This window comes from Notolabrus celidotus, chromosome 6, assembly GCF_009762535.1.
Source record: "Notolabrus celidotus isolate fNotCel1 chromosome 6, fNotCel1.pri, whole genome shotgun sequence".
In the NCBI taxonomy this organism is placed as follows: Eukaryota; Metazoa; Chordata; class Actinopteri; order Labriformes; family Labridae; genus Notolabrus; species Notolabrus celidotus.
In genome coordinates this window covers 28,253,042-28,274,184 of record NC_048277.1, presented here as the reverse complement: position 1 = coordinate 28,274,184, position 21,143 = coordinate 28,253,042, and the positions used below count along the sequence as shown (strand labels likewise).

The following is a 21,143-nucleotide window of genomic DNA, read 5'->3' as shown; positions in this document are numbered from 1 at the left end:
ACGTTTTCTAGCTGTGTCAACAAAGTAGTGTTTCGAACATTTTAGGGAACGATTAAATGGACCTCGTTAAGTATAAACTCTCAAACAACTCAAATTTAGCGTAATCAACATCAGCGACAATTGATTACGAATAGATTTTTAATGCCAGTATCTCCATCCATGAGGGTTAGGAATGAAGTCCACTGGCCAATATCAAATGTTAGGGATTTACACAAATCCCAAAGGTTAGGGTTAGGCTTGAACCTCGAATGGTTAGGATTAGGGCAAGATTGTGGGTTATGTTTCCAACTGCAACATTTCCAAAGGTTAGGGTTAGGAATTAAGTCTACTGACCAATATCAAAGGTTAGGGTTTTGCACTAAATTTAGCACGCAGAAAGAATACCCAGTTTTAGATTTTCCAAATTACAGGCAAGACTAGATCGGCACAGGGATGAGATGAACAGCTTTGTCCTCGGGGGGCGCCAGTGAGTCCCTCACAGGAGCTTTAACTTGAATGCTTCAAAGGGGAAATTTGTCCTACAATAAAAAACAAAAAAACATGGACAAAATTATAAATATTTATTTATTTATTTCAATTTGGAATCACGAGTTCACAATTGTACTTACATTTGTTACTTGTCATCTATAGTGATCCACCTTGTTTTTTAAGGTCACAAGACAGAAATCAATAAAAACAAAAACAAACACATAAAATACAATGACAGAACGTGGGGGTGACTGTTCCACAAGAAATTAATAAATATAAATACTTTGAAACAAAGAAGAAAGTTTGAATACATTAAACAAAAGAAGGTCTTTTTGTAGAAATATAAGACATCCACTTACTCCACACTTCCTCAAATTTGTACGGCCATTTTCTGATTAATCACAATATTCCAAATGAATAAATAAATGTTCTATTATTGGATGTGTTGAGGTGTCCAACAAAGAGCTGGTCCCAACTAAAAGTCACATTTGTATCAAACACCTCCCTTAGTTCTTTATGTATCAAAATTATAAATCTAATGCTAAACTCCCCCGGATAAGCTCACATGAAAACATGTCCAAGTTCTGATTAGATCTCATGGTGTCATAGCTTAAGGATACCAGATACTGTTTAAATTACTTTTGCCACTTTTTCCTGATTTAAATTGTCTAAGGTTATTTGAAATGAATGCATTTTACTCCTTCAATAATAAATAAAGTGTCCGTCTAATGTGTTTTCCAGGTCTGAGACAGTGGTGGAAAGGATGCTTTGTAACTGGATGTCCATCTGCCTTTACCAGTTTTTAAAGGTAACATAATGGGACGCTTAAGATGTTAATGTAATGTAAATCTATTCAAAGGCAAATCCTAATATGTATACATGCTTTTAGACAGGCTAATTAGCTCAGTAGTGATTTGTCTTTTATGTTAAATGTCAGCTACAACAGAAATTGTTCATAATGACATGCTGCTGCATTACAGTACGCGCTCACTGCAAAGATTTCTCAATTTCTCTCATTAGCACTCAGTATTGATAATGTGCATTTCTCTGTCTTCTAAACTGCTAATCACAACATTTAGCTTCCTGACAACATCAGAGACAACTTCTTAATGGGTTTGTGTGTGTATGTGTATGTGTGTGTACGTGTGTGTGTATGTGTGCATGTGTGTGTTCCAGGACTCTGCAGGCGAGCCCTTGTACAAACTGTTCCGAGCCATCAAGCACCAGATCGAGAAAGGGCCTGTGGACGCCAGAGTGAAGAAAGCCAAGTACACCCTCAACGACACAGGCCTGTTGGGCGACGATGTTGAGTACTCTGTCCTGGTGAGATGGACAAACAAGCACACACACACACTCACAAACACACACGGAAACATTCACACAAACAAACAAACAAAGAGGGCCCCACACAAACACTCAAACATACAAAGTCAGAAACTCAGACTCAGGGAATAAAAACTCCACACACTGCTTTGAGATTGCATGGTGTTTTGTGCCTGGTGAGCAACACAAACATGCACACACATACAAAGACACACACACACACACACTGCAGTTGCTATGGTAACCACCCAAAAACCCCACAGGCGACTGCTGCTTCAGTGTGACATCCATTTTCAGTGTCAATGTTCCCGGCTGAAAAAAAACGACAGAGGCAACACATTCCAATATAGAAGTGAAATGCACGGCAGGGGCAAAAAAAAGTACTACAAGTCGTTACAACTAAAGAGCACAAGCTGGCTCCACTAACCCCACCTCCACCTTCCCCGGCTGCAGCCGCTCTGCATCCATTCAGGCAGCTTTCAGGATGTCAGGAAAAAGCCAGCGTTCGTCCAGTTTTTTGTATCGTGTTTCAATAATGGAAGCTAATGTGAACACAGCTGTTTTCTGTTAAAGCCAGCACAAATAAAAAGACCCATGGGTAATGGCGTTGTCGAGGACAATTATCAAATTAGCCTGAATTACACGTCTCCCGCCGTGATGGATCGCCTCGTGTGATTGAATTACAGTGGGAGAAAAAAACCCAGATGAGCTTGATTTCACAGGCAGACGCCGTGTTTCCTGTTGGATTTAATCCACAGCCAGCTATTGCAATTCCCCTCAAATGCAGCCGGACTTGTGAGTGGTGGGTAATCTGCACGTCCTGTTAGAGTCTGTGGATTGGTCAGTTATTTCTGACAGAGTGACTGACTGTGGGAGGTGAGGCGGGTCAGAGTTTGCTCCTGCTGAGCCCTGGTTATTAGCCGGCCATGGTGACAGGAGTCCTCTCAGGTGTCAAAGTAGAATATATGTGTGTGTGTGTGTGTGTGTGTGTGTGTGTGTGTGTGTGTGTGTGTGTGTGTGTGTGTGTGTGTGTGTGTGTGTGTGTGTGTGTGTGTGTGTGTGTGTGTGTGTGTGTGTGTGTGTGTGTGTGTGTGTGTGTGTGTCTACAGAAGACCGTTGCCATGGCGACAACATCCCGAAAGAGGGACTTGGCTGTGTGGGTGCGTTTTTTTGTGGGTGGGTTAGCTGGGTGCTCTGGCCATGTTTGAATATTTCTGCATATTTGTCATTTGCGTGCGTAGGTGCACACGATCTGCACACACCGTGTGAGCAATGAGCTTAATGTGTGTTGTTTTTTTTCTGTGTGTGTCTCTGTGTGTGTCTGTGTGCGTGTGTGCTTCCAGACCCTTCAAGTGCTGGTGCAAGGAGAGGGTCCAGATGTGACACCCGTCAAGGTGCTGAGCTGTGACACCATCTCGCAGGTGAAAGAGAAGATCATAGAGCAGGTGTACAGGAACCTGCCATACTCCCAACGGCCCAAGGTTGACAGTGTCACACTTGGTGAGTTAATGAAGACCACCTAAGAGGAGGAGGAGATCAAGCAAGAAACGTCTAATTATCATAAATAATTTACGGGTAACAAGGAGAGGTGAGAATGCCAGGCTGGAGTAGCTGTTTTGGTCCTGACTGGAATGTATTCTTAATTAGCTCAGAATGAATTTGTTTAAATAGAAGTGTTTATCTTTCTTTAACATCATATACGTTATTTTGAAGAGCAGCTTTAACTCTTCTGTTTCTGTCTATGGAATAAAAACAAAGTTTAGCTCAGGGTTAAGATTTTATTCAGTGTCAGCAAAAAAAAAAATGCCTTCATCCCTAAACAAAGTTTTACTTTCTACTGTAGCCAGAAACCTCAGGGACCAACATGAAAGCCAAAAAGCTCTGTGGATGTTTTCCAGCTTCAAAGCCATTTTATTATTCCCACGCATGCTGTAGATCTCATTGCTTTATACATTTTAGATAAGCAGAGATCCTTCTTCTTTCATGGTGAATCAGAGAGATAACTCCCTTGTATTTGGTGGTACTTGTAAATGAATCATACGTCCCAGATGGTGCCGAGCTCAGGTTTGCAGCGGTGTTAGATTTTTCTAAATTGAAAATGCTGAGGTGCAAATCACAGTTAAGAATTATATTTGAATTATTCAGAAAACACTGAACTGAAGCTTCTTCATCCAAATTAACTAAAGTGTGTCACTTAGTCCTGAGAGAGAGACAGAGAGAGAGAGAGAGAGAGAGAGAGAGAAAGAGAGACAGAGAGATTTTCAGACATTATTATTACAGTGCAACCTCGAGGTAATAGTGACCCATGATGAAATAAATGCAGTCAATGTCAAACTTGAAGCTGACACTGAAGCGTGGTGACAGCCTGGGAAACATTGCAGTCTACCTCCAGCTGGCACAGATGATTTCTTTTTGATTGATAATTTCCCCTCCTCTTCCTCCCTCCACCACAGAGTGGCGTCCGGGCTCAACAGGGCAGATTTTGTCAGATCTGGACTTGACTTCCCAGAAAGAGGGCAGGTGGAAACGCATCAACACTCTGGCACATTACAATGTGAGTACTGCCGAAATTCATTTGATATCTCTTAAACTGAAGGAACACTGAAAATAGCATCTGATGAAAGGAGGCAGGGGGAGGTATGGGATGTATGTGGGCGTGTGGATGTTGCCTGTTTTCACAAAATTTCAGTCAGAGATGAAGCTTGTGTCACAATGGTGTATATGAAATCTACAGCTTGGACATAGATCGTAAGACATCACATCATTTTATTGATGTTATGGTAGTTTAATTAATTTATCTCTGTATATCTTTAAGTTATATTGTACCTCACTGATTAGGAGCTGGATCCATAATTTGTTGGCTTATTTTCTGATGAAATAAATCAGAAAAAAAAATCAGTTTTTGAAAAAAAAGAACTGACCATTGTTGCTTAAGTCCAACTCCATAAGAATGTATCTTGAATGATATTAATTGGTACATGATTTATGGCTCTGTGAGTTGCACAGACTTGTGTATAAAAAGTTCAACTAAATTTCACAAAAGGTTCTACATAACCCGGGTCACAAAAAGGGGTAAGGTTTTTAACCACTGGTCAGATCTGTGTTTGGTAAAAGAGAAACAGTTCTCATGTTAAACAATAGAAGTGGTGAAGTGTACAGAATTCAAATTTACTTTGCTTCACGAATAAAGGAACAGTAGGCGTTTCAGACCATGAGTTCATGCTGCAGGACCTGGTGACATTAGAGGGACTTTTTCAGGTCCTACTTTAAACCGCTTACTTTTGGGGCGCTGGTGGCCTAGCGGTCTAAGCGCCCCACATACAGAGGCTACAGTCCTCATTGAAGGGGTCGCCGGTTCGTTTCCTGGCCGGGCGACCATCTCCTGCATGTCTTCCCCCACTCTCTACTCCCCACATTTCCTGTCTCTCTTTAGCTGTCCTAACAAATAAAGGCAAAGAGGCAAAAAATATAACTTAAAAAAAAACTGCTTACTTTCCACTATCCTGTGCATCTCATGAATTAATATTCGTAGTCTATGCAAAGTGGTGCTGAGATGTTTATGACACAAAACTTGAACTTCTCTCATCCTTCTCTTTTCTGAGCCTTTGGAATGAGCATTGGAAAGACGATTTAAGCTCAGTCTGTGAGACTAAACCTTCATAATCAGACAAATTTGAGATCTTCCGCTAGTCTCATTTTTCTCTTAGCTGAGATCTGGGAATGAGCATCTGTTCGACAACTTTAAGAACTCACACTGTGAGACTAATCTTTCATCTAGAGAACTGAGAAGTCGCACTGGTCTCATATATCTTTCAGCTGATATCTCAAAATGAGACAGCTGTAAGAAATATTAAAGAACTGCTCACATGGGGCTCACTCTGAGGCTGACCAGTGTTCATTTCTCAGGAGTCACAAAGAAGACTAAATGGACAAAATCTCAATTGGTCCTTATTACTGCTGATTTTCACCAAGGAGACATAAATGACACATGAATATTATCTCATCCTAAATTTGACTTGGTTATGAGTGAGTGTTGTATCCTTCTGTATCTGACTATTCACCAGGAAGTGAAAGTCAGTTATCATCATTAGAACACACAAAGTTAACCAAATACAGAGCTGGAAGAGACTGAACATCTGACTCCCATATATAAGAAGGACTACACCGCGTCTCCAAATGAATAATAATGTTACCAGACTGTAGCTGCTGGCATGCATTGTGAAATGTCAGGGTTGTGTGACTGAAAATAAATCTAATGCAGGTTTAGACAACATGCTGTGTTCAAGCTGTTGTATGATGATTGAATGTGCTCGAGATAAGGATTTTCATAAAAAAACGTTGAGGTTAGCCATTTGAGAATTCACCATACAGCCACTTCCCTCCACTGTTTGCCGTTTTCAGTTTGGCGAAATGCCTGCAGTTTTTAATTTCTCACCAGCAGGCAGTTGAAAAGGTTCGGTCTTGGCTTGCTGTTGTCAGCTCTCAATGGCGACAGCACGACACTAAATCTTCTTGGCACTGTATTGATCCTCGGAAAATAAAGGTCACTCACAAATATCCCCTCGTTGTCCTGCTTTTCAACCACTTAAATCCCTCTCTTTCAGTGGTGCTTCTCCTCCATTCATGTTACCTGCCATTGTGCTCCTGTGTCTTGCAGTCTTGCTGCCATAGATCCGTTGGCTGTGTTGGAGTAGTGCTAATCACAGGTTTTGTGGTGTCAATAAAGGGTTCACGGCAAAGAAAATGGCCTGTAAATACCCCTATAAAGACCCAATGTTGCTGTGCACTCAATTATATTGATTATGAATTTGTCCTTGGGCACTAAAAGAGACTGCTGACCCCAGGCTCAGTACCCATTAAATTGAAGAAGTGTGAAGTAAGGCTGTATTGTTGTATGTCTTCTGTCTAACAAAAGACTGTTATGTGCTTTTCCAGGTGCGAGACAACGCCACATTAGTCCTGTCCAAAGTTCTTCACCCTCAGCAGAACTACAACCAGAACCAGGAAAACAATGAAGAGCGTACGTGTCTCCAAAGACACACAAACAAACTCACACTTGTTGAACCCAAACAAGTATAGATCAGATGTCTCCTTGATAATATAATGCTTGCCTTTTGTTTCTTTTCCCCAGGGCTTTCCTCAACATCCCCGCTCTCATTTAGCATGCTAATAGATACTGTTTTATGTATAGCACACTTAGATTATGCTGGAATAATATGCTCTTTTATCTTCAGCGTCTTCATGTGCATTTCTGAGTAGTTTATTGTTTCACATGTCTACTCTGATATTCTCTCAGCATTTAAATTCAGTTGACAAACACTCCCTTTTTAGTCATCTGAATATCTTCAGTGAGGATGTGCATGAATAAATAAGGAGGAGGATTATTAAGGAAAGTTTTTAAAGCCTTATTTCTCTCTTCATCTGACAGGGAATGCTCTGCTGGAAGATGACAAGGTGTTCCATTTGGTGAGGCCGGCGGACGAACTTGACGAGATCAAATCTAAACGAGGGAGCATAAAGGACAAGTCGATGACCAAAGCCATTACAGAGATTTATCTGACGCGACTCCTTTCTGTAAAGGTACAAAAACGCAATAATTTAATCTATCAGACACTTCCAAAGTAATAGTATTTACTTAATTGGCGTCCCGCAGATTGTAATTATACTTTTATTAGAGTCTCTTTTTCTCAGTCACAACGCTTTCTTTAATTGATGGCTTCTGGGTTTGAAAAGTGCAAATCAGATGCTAAAAAAAGTCCAAGACAAGCCTGAAAAACCTACACTCACATTATGTGCAAATAGTCATGTCTCCAGGCTGTGATATTTCTGGCTCCGCTGTCTGTCTCTGCCCTGTCTCACATTATTTGTGGTCCTTTTCAGGGAACACTGCAGCAGTTTGTGGATGACTTCTTCCGCAGCGTGCTGTGCTCGGGGGCAGTGGTGCCACCGGCTGTCAAATATTTCTTTGACTTCCTGGATGAGCAGGCCCTGAAACACAATAACGTGGATGAAGAGACCATCCATATCTGGAAGACTAACAGGTAAAAATTCTGCATATGAATACACTGATCATTGTTAAAGTGTTACTAATATGTACAAAAAGTGCTTATTCAAAGTGAAGCAGCTATGATTGAATAAGTGCAGCTGAGACTAAGTGGACTTATCCTGTCGTACAAAAAATCCAAATCAATGATTTCCTGATTATTAATAAAAGACTCAAGATAATTCAATACTAAAAGATCTTAAGAAATGATGACGGTCAACAGAAATTCACCCATTCACCCTCTTTGTCTGCCTCCGCCACACAACTAAACAGGTTCATAAAAGGTTAATCACACTCATGTGCCCCTTTAAAGGAAATTAAGTCATAACCATAAAAGGAAATTATCATGATAAATAATCAACCCAAGAAAAACAGACAGTATGACTCCTTTACACAAAGTTTTTGTTATTATTATTGTCACTATCTTTTATGTATATCTAATATTCTACAGTGTAAGGTTATATCTGTTAGGTGCCATGTTGCTGTCACACTTGGCGAGATCGAGTTGTGTTATTAAGTTCTCAACCCAGAGGTCAGGCCCTATTTAATAGGTCAGGATGTAAATATAAAGGGTCGCAAGATGATTATGATGATACACAATCTGAATTCTGACACACAAATTTTAATTTGACTCTGTTCTGAAACTTTCTTTATAAAAGAACATGTTGAAAGTTTCTTAACTGAACTAGAAGAAGTCGAAGGAGAAATTCTTAACGGGGCACCATTGGCCTAGCGGTCTAAGTGCGAGCCCCATATACAGAGGCTATAGTCCTTGTAGCAGCAGTCACAGGTTTGACTCCCCGCCTCTACCATTTGCTTCATGTCTTCCCCCACTCTCTACTCGTCACATTTCCTGTCTCTCTTCAGCTTTCCAATAAAGGCAAAAATGTCCAAAAAATATCTTAAAAAAGAAATACATTCTTATCAGTCCCAGAGGATTCATATTTTTACACTCTGATATTGAACACACACAGACAGAGTCCAGAAATCCTCACAGATGTACAAACAGGTTTGTATGGTCATGAACTAATAGAGAGATGTCAAAGTGAGGGGCCGCACTTTGCTCATACTCTCCTAAGCAATGCCCAGGAAGTAAACTGGCACCTCTCCAGCTACCAGCCAAACTTCCATACTCTGATCTGTACAAGCTGAGCCACTGTCTCCCACATTCAGTATATATATATATATACAGTATATATATTTATATATATTTTTTTGCACATCTTTTTTTGAACTTTTTTTTTTTCATTAAACATGGAAAAAACACAACACAAAACATTCCTTGACAACATCACAGAAAATGTATGTGCGAGGAAAAAGACAATTAAAAAAAAGAGAAAGAAAACACATTAGGGCCTAGAAAGCTGAATAAAACTAATGAGTGAAATATAATTAGGAAGTGGATAGTTAAGACATTATAGCACAATGCACAGTTCCCTGTAGTGAAATAGATATGTTGCTATAGGTAGCCATCTCCTCACAAAGATATCAGACTGTAATTGTACACATTCAGTATTTTGATTGAAAGATTTTCACTATAAAGTACTTACTTAAAGAAACATTTACTTTTTAGGAAGTATTCACTTTCATCATGAGTTTTGTTTACAGCCTTTTCCCCAGTTGTGTTCTTGGCTGTTTGAAGTAATATGTCTGTTTGTCCTTCAACAAGATTTCTTCACAACTCGTCAGTTCCATTGTTTTTCACCAGGAAAGACTACTATAGAAAAAGTACCTAACAGCTCATATAGAGCCCATATCTCAATTCTTTGTCTTTCAGACGTTTCCCAAAACACAATTGTTTTCTGACATTTTCAAAAAAACCTTTAAACCATCTACATCAAATGATTCCCACTTGTTACTTTTTACCTTCAGTGTAGTTTTTAGTCTTTTCAAGGAGAACTCTTTCTTTCAGAAGATTCTCTCTTTCCTGTTTCTCTTTGAAATATTGGTCAATTTATTTTACCGCTTTGGGCCTCAAACACTTATTTAAATGAATCTATCTCAGATGTCTAGAAGAAAAATCTGTCTTTGGTGGAACTGCTAACAACTCTCAGACTTCTGCTTTTTCTTACAGTAAAAACTTTGGGAGCCACTTTGTTTAATCTTGGAGGATGTGTTGTATTTTACAAGGTTCAAAGGATTTTTCATGTTAAATTAGGAAAAATGTTCAACAGTCTCTGAAATTTAGTGGAAGTATAAAGTAGGATGACACAGATAAACCAACTTTTCCTCTCTTAAACATGTTTGAATGCAATCAGTTTGCAATAATTCAGTAAATTTACTTGATTACTTTCCAGAAAAAGCTTTAAATCTCCACCATCAGACAGACTGTTGCAGGAAATCCAGCTGCAGAAATACAGTAACTCTAAAAATTAAACTTACTTGTCCAAGAAACAGCTGAATACAAATGCACAATCTCAGCTCACTTAGTTTGCAATCTCAATCCCCCCGCTCCCATGTGACATTTAAGCACATAAATTAGTGTCGCGTCGGCTAAGACTCAAGCATACAAGACGCCGTGTTGCATGTTGATGACGGTGATTGACGTAAGGCTGGTGAGAGAGCACTCACAAGGACAGGGGATGAGCGATTTAATTACTTACTCCACACCACGCCACATTCTGCATCCACCCGTTCTGTTTATCAAATCAACTGAGGGCCATGTATTAAATATGAATTTGTGTAAGAGGCACAACAAACAAACATGGTAATTATGTCCCAAGCTAATTTAATTCTGTGATTATAGCAACATTGCTATTTTTATGCTTCTATTGTGTTCTGACTGCAGCCTCCCCATGAGATATTGCCAAACCAGTCTGAATTTTACACGGTGTGCGTTCCATGTCTCAGATGGCGGAGCTTTCAAACGGGGAGGGGAAGATTTTTGTTTTTTTCTGGGAAACTTCTGTGTTTTCCTTCTGAATCCACAAGCTGACATGAGGTTTGAAAGATGCGTTCTGGGCGTGTGGTTTTTCCCACTCAGAAGGGAAATTAGCGCAAGTACTCGAGCGTTACCTTAAGTAATCGCTGCATTAGGTAGTTAGTCTGCAAGGGAATTTAAAAGGTCAAGGTTTTGTTGTAACATGAGCATTTGTAATCATTATTCGTTTTACTAGACAAGCACCATTGACTGCTGCTCACCAAAGATACCTTTTGTTATGGAGAGAGAAGTAGCTGAGGGTTTTTTCATTGTTTCCATTTCATTTTCTTTCAACAGCAATGATTCAGCAAGAGGTCAGTGTAATATGAAATAGTAATATTCAGTGACAGTTGAGGGTATTGTTCTGAATAAACTGACACCTAGAAGAAAGGCTTTTCTCCTTCCTTGTTATTATCTTGTAGCACACTCAATTCCACCGCAGGCAAGTGCTCTCACACATGAAAAACTTCCCTGACTCAAATGAATTCATAGATCTAATGCGGTTGATGAGATTTTCTCCTATTCTGAAGTAATAATAATGATGATAACAACTGCAATGATAGACGGCTTTCTTGTACCTTTTTTTTTCCTCCAGCCTCCCTCTGCGCTTCTGGGTGAACATCCTCAAGAATCCCCACTTCACCTTCGACGTCCACGTGTCTGAAGTGGTGGACGCCTCGCTTTCTGTCATCGCCCAGACGTTCATGGACGCCTGCACCAAGAGCGAGCACAAACTCAGCCGGGTAAGTGGAGAGGGGGGGAGATAGAGCAAGAGGGGAAAGATGGTTGAAAAGACGGAGAAGATGAGAACAAAGTGGAGAACAGATGATTGAGAGGTGGAATGTCAGTGTCTGAAGTGCCATTGTTTTCACTGTTGTGTCAACTTTTTGTCTCTAGGACTCTCCGAGTAACAAACTTCTCTATGCAAAGGAGATCTCCACCTACAAGAAGATGGTGGATGAGTAAGTCCCATCAGCAGTTTGCAATGTTTGTTCGATCTGTTGTTTTCATGTCAGTTAGAAAATGCCTCTTGTAATAGTTTTGTCAATAACACTTACACAATGTAGTGATTATGCCCTTTTCTCTCTTGTCTCTGTGTGTGTGTGTCTGTGTGTGTGTGTAGTTATTACAAGGGCATCAGGCAGATGGTACCCGTCAGTGACCAGGACATGAACACTCATCTGGCAGAAGTGTCACGGGTGAGAGAAGCAGCTGTCGCTTTCTGTGCCACAGAGATCATTCTTGTAAAAGTTACAGTCCTTCAGAGTGCTTGTGGATTTTGGCGCCCCCTGTGGTAGCTTTGGTAACAACAAGGGAAGGTTAGCACTACTAAAAATCAACCCGTGGGCAGATACTCTTAAAAAACCATGGTGAAGTTACCAGTTTATCTATTTCTGGTAAAGCTTAAACTTACATTGTTTTATTCTAGCAGTCGGTCAATAATCTGCCTTTTTGCCTCAAGCAACTTTGTTTTTCTGATTTCATTCTGCACACAGGATGAGTAGTTTCCAATACAACAACAGGGCACGGGAACATTTTTCGGTTCCTTTTAGTGTTGCTGGCATCTACCCATCTCACAGCCCACTAAGTTCCTTTGAACCCACCTGTTTTTACGCACAATTTTGAGTGTGGCACGAAAAACATCTGCCTGAAAATGCCAGAAATTCCTCCCAAAGAGGGAAATACACTAAAGAAGAAATTGTCACACTTGGCTGACAGAAACATGCTTAACCTTGACATGCTTTATGCATGTGGATAAAAACAGCTGCAGCTTCCTCCACTGTGACGAGATAAAAAATGTCAGTGGACCAAACATCAGATCTTTGTTGAGTCTGAAACCGTCCTCAAAAAAACAAAACAAAAATCCAAGTTTTCATCATGTTTCACTCATCATTTCCCATTGTTTAAGGTCTGACTGGAGGCCTAATCACTAATGACTTGTTAGTCATCTCACTGCATCCTTTTCTGTGATGATGGTTTAATGAAACCTGACTGAATAATTATCTCCCCTGTATGTTTATCTTGATGGACCAACTCCTGATATTTATTAGCACAGAACTGCTAAAGCTGGATATATGAATACAGTCATGTTTTCGTTTGATGTTATCTTTAAATTCTGGGAAAATATGTGCTGAATTTGGATGACAACTTGAGGAATGTGGTTTTGAATCGTTGGACATCACAGACAGCCTTGTGCTGCTACATTGCACTTCCTGCGGCTGCATAACAAAAACGTTTTCCCAGTTAAATGAAAACTGACTTGAAGGGGAAACTCAGATAGTTTGTAAGTGTAGTTGCATTAGCAGTAACTTCATACAGCTCTTAATACAGATGTAGAGGAATGAGCAGTGGACAGTGAGGCTGATAGCAGCAAACACTAGAAACAGTGTGTCACAGTGATTTAGAACTTCTCAGTTAAATTCAATCAAGTTCAGTTTTGTTTGTTGTCACATTTCATACAAATCTAAACTAAATGTGCTTCAAAGAAGATTTAAAAACAACCGAACACAAAGCAAGCAAACGAATGAGCTCTGAAAGGCACAAAACAAATGAATACACATTCATACTATGACCTTGTCAAAAGAATATGAAGTTTCCACAGATTTGAGATCAGCAGGCAGTTCTTTCTTCAGAACAGCACCATAGTGACAACATGCACCTTTACTTGGTTTAGTTTAGAGCTCTATTCAGGAGGCCAATGCCTGCTGATCTCAGGGATCTGATTGGGCTGTATCCAATGAGCAGGTCACAAAGAGATTAAGAATTATCCATAGCATTTAAAGCTTTATAGACCAGATGTAGTGATTTAAATTCACTTCTACCGGGCTGGAAGCCAGTGGAGAACATTCAGTTCTGGTGTAATGTGCTTGGTTTTCTTGGTCCTAGTTCACTCTCTGGCAGCAGAGTTCCTGCTAAGCTGAAGATGACTCTCTTTTTAGGAAGTCCAGCATAGACATGAATACAAATACTGATGTACAGACAATAAATTATATATATATGTTCTAAATTAATACATCTAAAATGAATGCTGGAGTAACTCAGACAGATAAATAAATAGACTTAATAAAAACAGTAAAAGTAAACTAGCAGGTGAAACATAACAGAGAAAACTCACTTATCAGGACCTGACCAGAAAAGGCCAAAGTACTTTGAGCCTTCAGGGGGATCTGCTGGTACAAAAATACATTTCAATCTCTCTGTTTCACACCAATGATCTTAAAACAGTTTTAAAAAATAGGATTCAGGCTGTTTCTGTCTTTCACTGAGAGGCTGTGAATCAAAGAGATACAAGGAAAGCAAAGGAGACTCAATCATAACTGATAAAACCACAGGAGATTAAAGGACTGACTGAAGAGGAATTCAGTGTCCGTAAAAGGTGAATTCTTTATCGGCCCCTCTTCACGATAGCCTTCAGTACTCCTTTAGGGTAAAACTGTACATGCCTGTGCTGGTTATGCATTATTTGGTTTAACAAGACACAGCCTGTATACAACTTTATCTCCATTTTTTAGATCAAAATATTGTCAAACTGTGCCATGCTACAAGATGCCATTTGTTATCTGTGTTTGTTTACATCTGGGTAGTAGAGCTATTAATTTGACTTCTACAGCCCTGGCTAGTGGTGGGTTGATGTGCTACAGCTTAAACACAACATGAGGCCAGTATTCAGGCATACTATGATAAAACTATTAATAACTAGTCTCACTGAAAAGTTCTGATGACGTTCAATCAGTCTTTGCATCAGCTGAATGCACACATCCCTGAGCTGTTGAATGGGATTGAAGAGTAGGCAGGTAGTTTAAATGAATTCCAGAAAACATTAGGGTTCATAATCCTAATGTCTGCAGGGTTAATAATACTATTGTTACTTTGAAATGGTAGTTTTTTTCATACATTTATTGCCTTTGCTTGTTCTGTTATTTCAAACCTGGAAACAAACATTGGATAACTCAGTAAACTCTTTGTCCTGTTTTGGTATTTATAACATTTTCTCTTTAACCTTTAAATTGTTTTTGATGTTTTCCAGGCTCACACAGACAAACTGAACACACAAGTGGCTCTCCATCAACTCTACCAGTACGCCAGCAAATATTACGATGGGGTAAGAGGCCCTTCTCTTACTATCATACCCAAAGGAGGCTATTCCGCTGAATGCACTACTGCCCACTATATTATTGCTTTTCCTTTTCCCCCCCTCTCTCTCTCTCTTCACTCTTGATATGCCAGAAGAGTGATTGTATGAAATTTTAATTGAAAGCATTTCTGTGGGATGTGAATTGGAAAATTGCTCTGGGAATTGATTTTTTAAGCGTCCATTGTGCATTGCCACTCGAGGTCAAGAAAAAGGGATAAACAAAACCTAATGAACAAGTTGGATAAACAAATGGGGCTGTCAGTCTCCCCTAAGTGGGGCTCACGAAACAATAACAGCTTATATGACGTGACTGTTGATGTCAAATGACACCATCCTCTCCTCCCACTGTCCGCCCTTCTCTTCCTCTTTGTTTGCTCTTTCTCTGTCATCTCTCTGGTCCTTGTTTCTGTGCTTTTTTTTGACATTCCTCTGCTGCCCTCCCCTGCCTTATACCTCCTCCTTTATTTTTTTTTTTATATCTGTCTCCTTCCTCCTATTCCTCCTATTCCTCCATTAATGCCCTTCTCACCTTCCCTCCCTCTTTCAGATCATCGCGTCCCTGGAGGAGGATCCAGCTGCCCAGAGTAAACAGCTGACCCTGCGGCTCCAGCAGATAGCAGCCGCCCTGGAAAACAAAGTGACTGATCTTTAACACACTGAGGGAGGGAGGAAGGGAGGGAGGGAGTGAACGAATGATAGGATACAGCCAGTGACTACAGGGGCTTATTAAAGAATAAAAGGTGGAAATAAGGAAAAGGTGAGAAGGGACTCAGGTGGGCGTGTATTTTCTGGACTCTGGAGTAACAGGGACTAATGAAATGCAGGAAGAGAGCAGAAAGGGGAGGAAATGATGGGGTTACGCTGTCATAGGTACGCCTTAAAGCTCACTTGCCAAACCTTAAAGGTCTGCGCGCTCACTCATGCTTCACTGAATACTGTTCCCACAATGCTGTGCGGCAGAGACCTCTCTGAGAATTAAGCCCTTCTGTGGAGCACTGGCACAGGAGATAATCAGATGTTCAATTTCTTTCTGTGTAGAAAAGGTTTTAAGAATTGTATTATATATTTTTTTTATCGTGCAGTCTTTATGCGGAAAGCTTTATAAGGAAAAATTATCTTTTTAAATGGATCACCTTGTGGTGCGGATAGTGTTTTTATTAGCCTGTGTGTGCGTAGCTGTCTGTGTGAATTGCGACATGTGAAACAGATTGCGTGTTGCTAAACTTGAGTGTGTGTGTGAGTGTCTGGGAATGTGTGCACACACAGGATGCCTACTGTCAGGCGTGAGGGCGAAGGGACGCCTGCTTTCTGTCGTTATAATCTCCTAACACAGTGACACACTGGAGCCTGCGCACTCGCCGAGCCTTTAGACGGAGACCAAAGGGTCCTCACAAGGACACCGGTTAATCTGGCAACGTACAGGCTTGTATGAATGACGGGTCCCCAGAGAGTTCAGAGAGGTTTGAGTTAAATTCTTTCGCTTTTGACTCAGATTTTCTTCAAGCTGGATTGCCATTTGTGCTTGGGGAAGTCGATAATAGCACAGTCTGTCTCCCTTTATTGTACAGTGCCATGATACATTCCACTTCAACTAAAGCACAGAGGGACATTTCAAGGTTTTTTAGAGACATTTCAGTGAGCGTCAGTTTTTAGGTACATTTTCTCGCTATTATTTGTGTCAGCAAGAAGCAAATTTGTTCTGCCATGGAGCCATGTCAATCATATTAGCCCTGCAATAATGTCAGAATACCTTGAGTTGACTGTCTCATTAGCTGACTAGATGCATTCACATACAGTAGCAGATCAGCAATATGATGGAGAGATTTCCAAACTGATTTTTAGTGCTCATGACTATTAGTGCCACTTTTTCTTTAGTATTACCCTTGTAATGTTCCAAATAATCATCAAGCATTCTGCCTCTTAAGCTATGAAATAGCCTTTTGCTGATGTTGATGACTCGCTGGAGATGCAGTTGGTACTTAAAGAGTTTGTTTTGAACAAATAAAAGTGTTTTGTTTTTTTTTGTTGGTGAGGTCAGGTTCAATCATGTACATAATTGTTATTGAAATATTGAGTGTCAGAGCCGAGGTGTCCACAGGGTAGGAATGAGGGTTTGATGTTTCTCGGGCCATTAAACGCTACCATGTTTTCATCCCCAGATTGTAGGTTTAGCTGTTGACAGATGATAAAATTGGAGTCACTGTATCTGATCGTGGATGTGTGTAGTTGATGGAGCATAACGAGCTCCAGAGACCCCAGAATGTTAATGATTCCTGCCTTGGCTCGAGAGAGGTTTGCACAGACCTCAAGGCCTGCCCGTCTGCCTGACTGCCTGCCGTCTCAGCGTGGCACCCTGGCATCCCGACCAACAGCACTTGGCACTGCCCACTCAGCGCGGTGCAGAGTGGCACTCTGTATAATGGAATCAGCAGGGGAGGCTTTTGATCTTAATTGCATGCCGACTGCAGACTTCCATCCCTGTCTCCACTGTTGTTTACTGCTGACTCCTCTCTCGCTGACAGAGTTGATGCAAGAAGCTTATTTCAGAGCCTTTCTTTAACCAAAAATGTGCCTTATTGAATAGGATGATACATATATATTGTTTCTAAATTATTCTATTGGTAACCTAGGTGATTATGATGATGATAGTGCTATAGACACAGCAATGTATTTGGACTTGTGATATTATGTGTGCTGTCTAAAATGCTAGATGCCCTGCTGCAGCCATTTGTGTGCCAATAGGCTGAAGACATTTCAGTATGATTTCTTTTCTGGTTGCAGTTTCGATGTGTGCATTTCCTTTGGGCGTCCGTGGCGTGTGCTTTGTAGGACTTTGGTGGCTAAGGCAAAAAGGCCAAAATGAATAAATGTTAAACAGTGGCCAATGTGATTTGGGTTTCCCTTGAAAATGTCTGGCATTCCTAAATTAGTCTGAAATCAAAAGGGTATCTTTATGTAGACTGAATATAGCGCAAAATTGTTCCAATGTTCTTTTTTTTTTTTTTGCCCTGTGTTTTTAAGCTATTCCACAGTGTGTACGATAAATGACTATCTATACTCGACAAATGACCTTTCTTACTGCTGTGCAGTTATTATTTTTATTTCTTGTTTTCCTATACCATATAAATCTTTGTAAAACATGTTGAAATACTGTATTCTAACTGTATAATCCTATGCATTGAGTCCCGGGACAGAAAAAAAACAAAAGAGAAAAAAAACTGTTTGTGCAGTTGTCGAGACTTTTTCCATTTTGAAACTTGTGAATGTGCTGTAATGATTAAAGAAACTGGGACGCTCCATTTTTCAGTACAGGACCATAAATAAAAGCCAACGTATTCCTCCCCATCCAAGGCAGCTCAGAGGATCCTCCATCTTGTACCTGGTCTGGTTTTACTGGATGAACTTAGTTTTACAAAGTTGTGTGTGGACGGAGCAGTTACCCACAGGTTTCATCATACACTCCTCCGTGAATAAACTCAGAGACATATACGCCCTTCATATCTGCTGTGTTTCTTTCACTTTTAGAATATTGATCAGCGTCAATTGAACACTCACCTCCCATGCATATTGCATGAGTCACAATCACCTTGGTGAGATAGAGTAACACTTGCCACAGGTAGCTAATTTCTTGTTCAAGTGACCTGAATCACCGCTGTAGGTCTTTGATATTTATACAGCTTATTACATTATTCTAGGATTCAATGAAGAGCTCACACGCAGGGAGAAGTAATTAGTAGCTTTATGAAAATTAATTCTTGTTCAACCCAACATTCCCTTTATAAGGTCCAAGAGCATGAACATGACAGTTTTCTCCAGGCATTTTGTGCGTATTCTGACCCCAGACGACTTTCTTGATGGCATCACTCGTCATGTGCAGCATACCCTATGATGGCTAACGCTTTTTCCTTAAATGCCACATCAGGTTCCTGTCACACGGCTCAGAATGCAGACTAAAAGCCAAGGTCTGGCACCATGAAACGCGTGGATAATGTAAATAGCCGTGCAGCACATCTGTCATCAGCGGTGAAGGTTGAAAATTTGCTATGAAAACATTAATTAAGTACTGACAGCAAAGAATAAAATTGGAAAGAAGAAAGATGAAAGGCAAAATTGCCTCATCGGGCCGCTTAACAAACCCAGACGCAAGGGTAGGGATATCAAAGACGGACTAGAGGCCTGCGAAGGCCATCTTCTAACCAAGCAGATCATTGATGCAGCAACAGATAGAGCAACTTCAAGGGCTGCTGCCAAAGCAGGGGTGATTACACTTGATTATCGCAAGCACTGCATCTTGTACACTGTCCTTGATCACTGGTGGAAAATCAAAGGCAATATTGTACTTAATATTTCTATTAAGTCAAGCAGTTTACATCACTCTTGGAGTCAACTTTATTTGCTGTGCTATGCACATGTGATAACCATGCCCTTCAATGTCTGGTAATCAATGATACAGCACACCAAAAAATATTTGTACACAGACTCTTTGCAGGATTTCCAACAAGAAATTGGGTCAAAATTTTCTTCAAAACCAAAAAACATGCTGCTTTTAAAACTTGGCTTCCGTTCTGGTGCATGGGTTGCCTTACAGACAGCAGCCAGCCTCTCTTTTACAGAGGGTTGTGTTTACCAGCAGGTTGTATTTCTTCCATGTGTTTCAAACCTTTAATGAGATTTGGCTTTGATTTCTGCTGCCTAAGGGGAGAGAAGGAGGAGAACTTGGTGAAAATAAAACAAGATGATTGTGGTGGAGTTTCATTTTAGTTGTTAGTGATGAATAATTTAGGACGCAACAACGACTGATTTTAGAGCTCTCCAAAGTACGTGATAACAACACAGGACATGGATATGTCCTCTAAGAGTGGTTTGAATTCTAACAGACCATCATGGTGAAACAATTGTCTTTAGTTTTAATCTTGAATACTATCTTAATGTTAAGCCGAATAAGCACAATCACTGTAATTGAGTAATCATTACTGGGAGATGTGGACACGTAAGTAATGACAGGTTACAGAATAGGATGGACAACCCAAAGCATTTAACTGCACACAACTTGTATACGGTCTCTTTTGGTTAACAATAAAAAGTAAAGACTTGTTTTAATCTTATTTTAAAAATGCTGTTTTAATATAAGAAACCATTTCATTCAGTAGAAGTATAGGTTACACCATAACTATCACTTATCCAGACAATGCCCCAAACTCTGAAACATGTTGAGGTGTGATGTGTTAAATTGCTGAGTGTCTCTGTTGTGTAAGGGAATTATTAAATTACACAGGAGGTTTAAAGGAGTGACTCAGACTAAATAGCATATATGACCAATTAGTTCACATTTAGTGCAGGGACGTAGACATTTACTTCTGTTAAAGAGGCTATTGTTTCAGGATATGAGCTGTGGACCTGTCATGTAATTTAATGAGTCGAACCAGTGTGTATTTACACAAAGCACAGTTGGAGACTGCGGGGTGTGCTGTACATGACAGCTTGCTGGATTATGATGAGCAAACCACAGGTATTCAAATATTGAGTATTGGAAGAGGGTATCCTCCAAGCAGGTATGTACAATCCTCTGCAGACGTTTAACCACATTGAACTCTGCACTTTTATTTTATATTTCTTTTATTCTTAAAAACGAGTAAACTGTTGCATTGTGTCAACTACAAAAGAATAGAATAGAATAGAATAGAACTGCCTTTATTTGTCATTGTCAGGTGTACAATGAAATTAGAAGCACTGCTCCTGAAGGTGCATGTGATAAATACAAATAAAATAAGACAGGTAGAAAATATGTATAAAAGACAATGTAAATACAGTAATAATATAAAACAAATGTCAAATATATAACGTCAGGTGGGGAGAAGAGGTATTTGGTTTTATAATATTGCACTTTATATGAAAAGTTTTCACTGTAGCCTTACAAAGATGCCCACTACATGATACCTTAACAGTTACCTTCATCAATAATTCTGTAGGTTTATGAATTTAAAATGAACTCTAGTGTTGTATTTCTTTTCCTGAAGGACAATAGCAGCATTTGCACAAGTTTAACTGTTGAAACTATTTTTTACCTATTATTTCTTATGGCACTTGAATGCACCAAAGCGCGGTGGCTAATGACAGGTTTGCAACCCTGTGACCAACGAATATGCCCAACCAATCAGCGTTGAGTGATATAGCATTCTAAGCCAATCATCGTTGGCAGCACAAAATTCTGTCCAATCAGATTCAAAGGGGGCGGGTTCTAATTTTGGTTGTCG

General features: G+C 40.0%; 1 protein-coding gene across 1 annotated transcript in view; it reads left to right on the top strand.

Moving 5' to 3' along the window:
* Positions 1–18,378, top strand: part of plxnb2b (plexin b2b) — a 151,566-nt gene extending 133,188 nt beyond the window's left edge. The window contains exons 26-37 of the mRNA XM_034685655.1: positions 1,210–1,276; positions 1,645–1,791; positions 3,135–3,291; positions 4,245–4,345; positions 6,727–6,811; positions 7,220–7,371; positions 7,672–7,832; positions 11,350–11,497; positions 11,652–11,716; positions 11,878–11,953; positions 14,782–14,856; positions 15,437–18,378. Coding sequence (XP_034541546.1) covers positions 1,210–1,276; positions 1,645–1,791; positions 3,135–3,291; positions 4,245–4,345; positions 6,727–6,811; positions 7,220–7,371; positions 7,672–7,832; positions 11,350–11,497; positions 11,652–11,716; positions 11,878–11,953; positions 14,782–14,856; positions 15,437–15,541 — 1,339 coding nt within the window. The 3' untranslated portion in view covers positions 15,542–18,378. The remainder of the gene's footprint in view (positions 1–1,209; positions 1,277–1,644; positions 1,792–3,134; positions 3,292–4,244; positions 4,346–6,726; positions 6,812–7,219; positions 7,372–7,671; positions 7,833–11,349; positions 11,498–11,651; positions 11,717–11,877; positions 11,954–14,781; positions 14,857–15,436) is intronic.
* Positions 18,379–21,143: the final 2,765 nt, after the last annotated feature.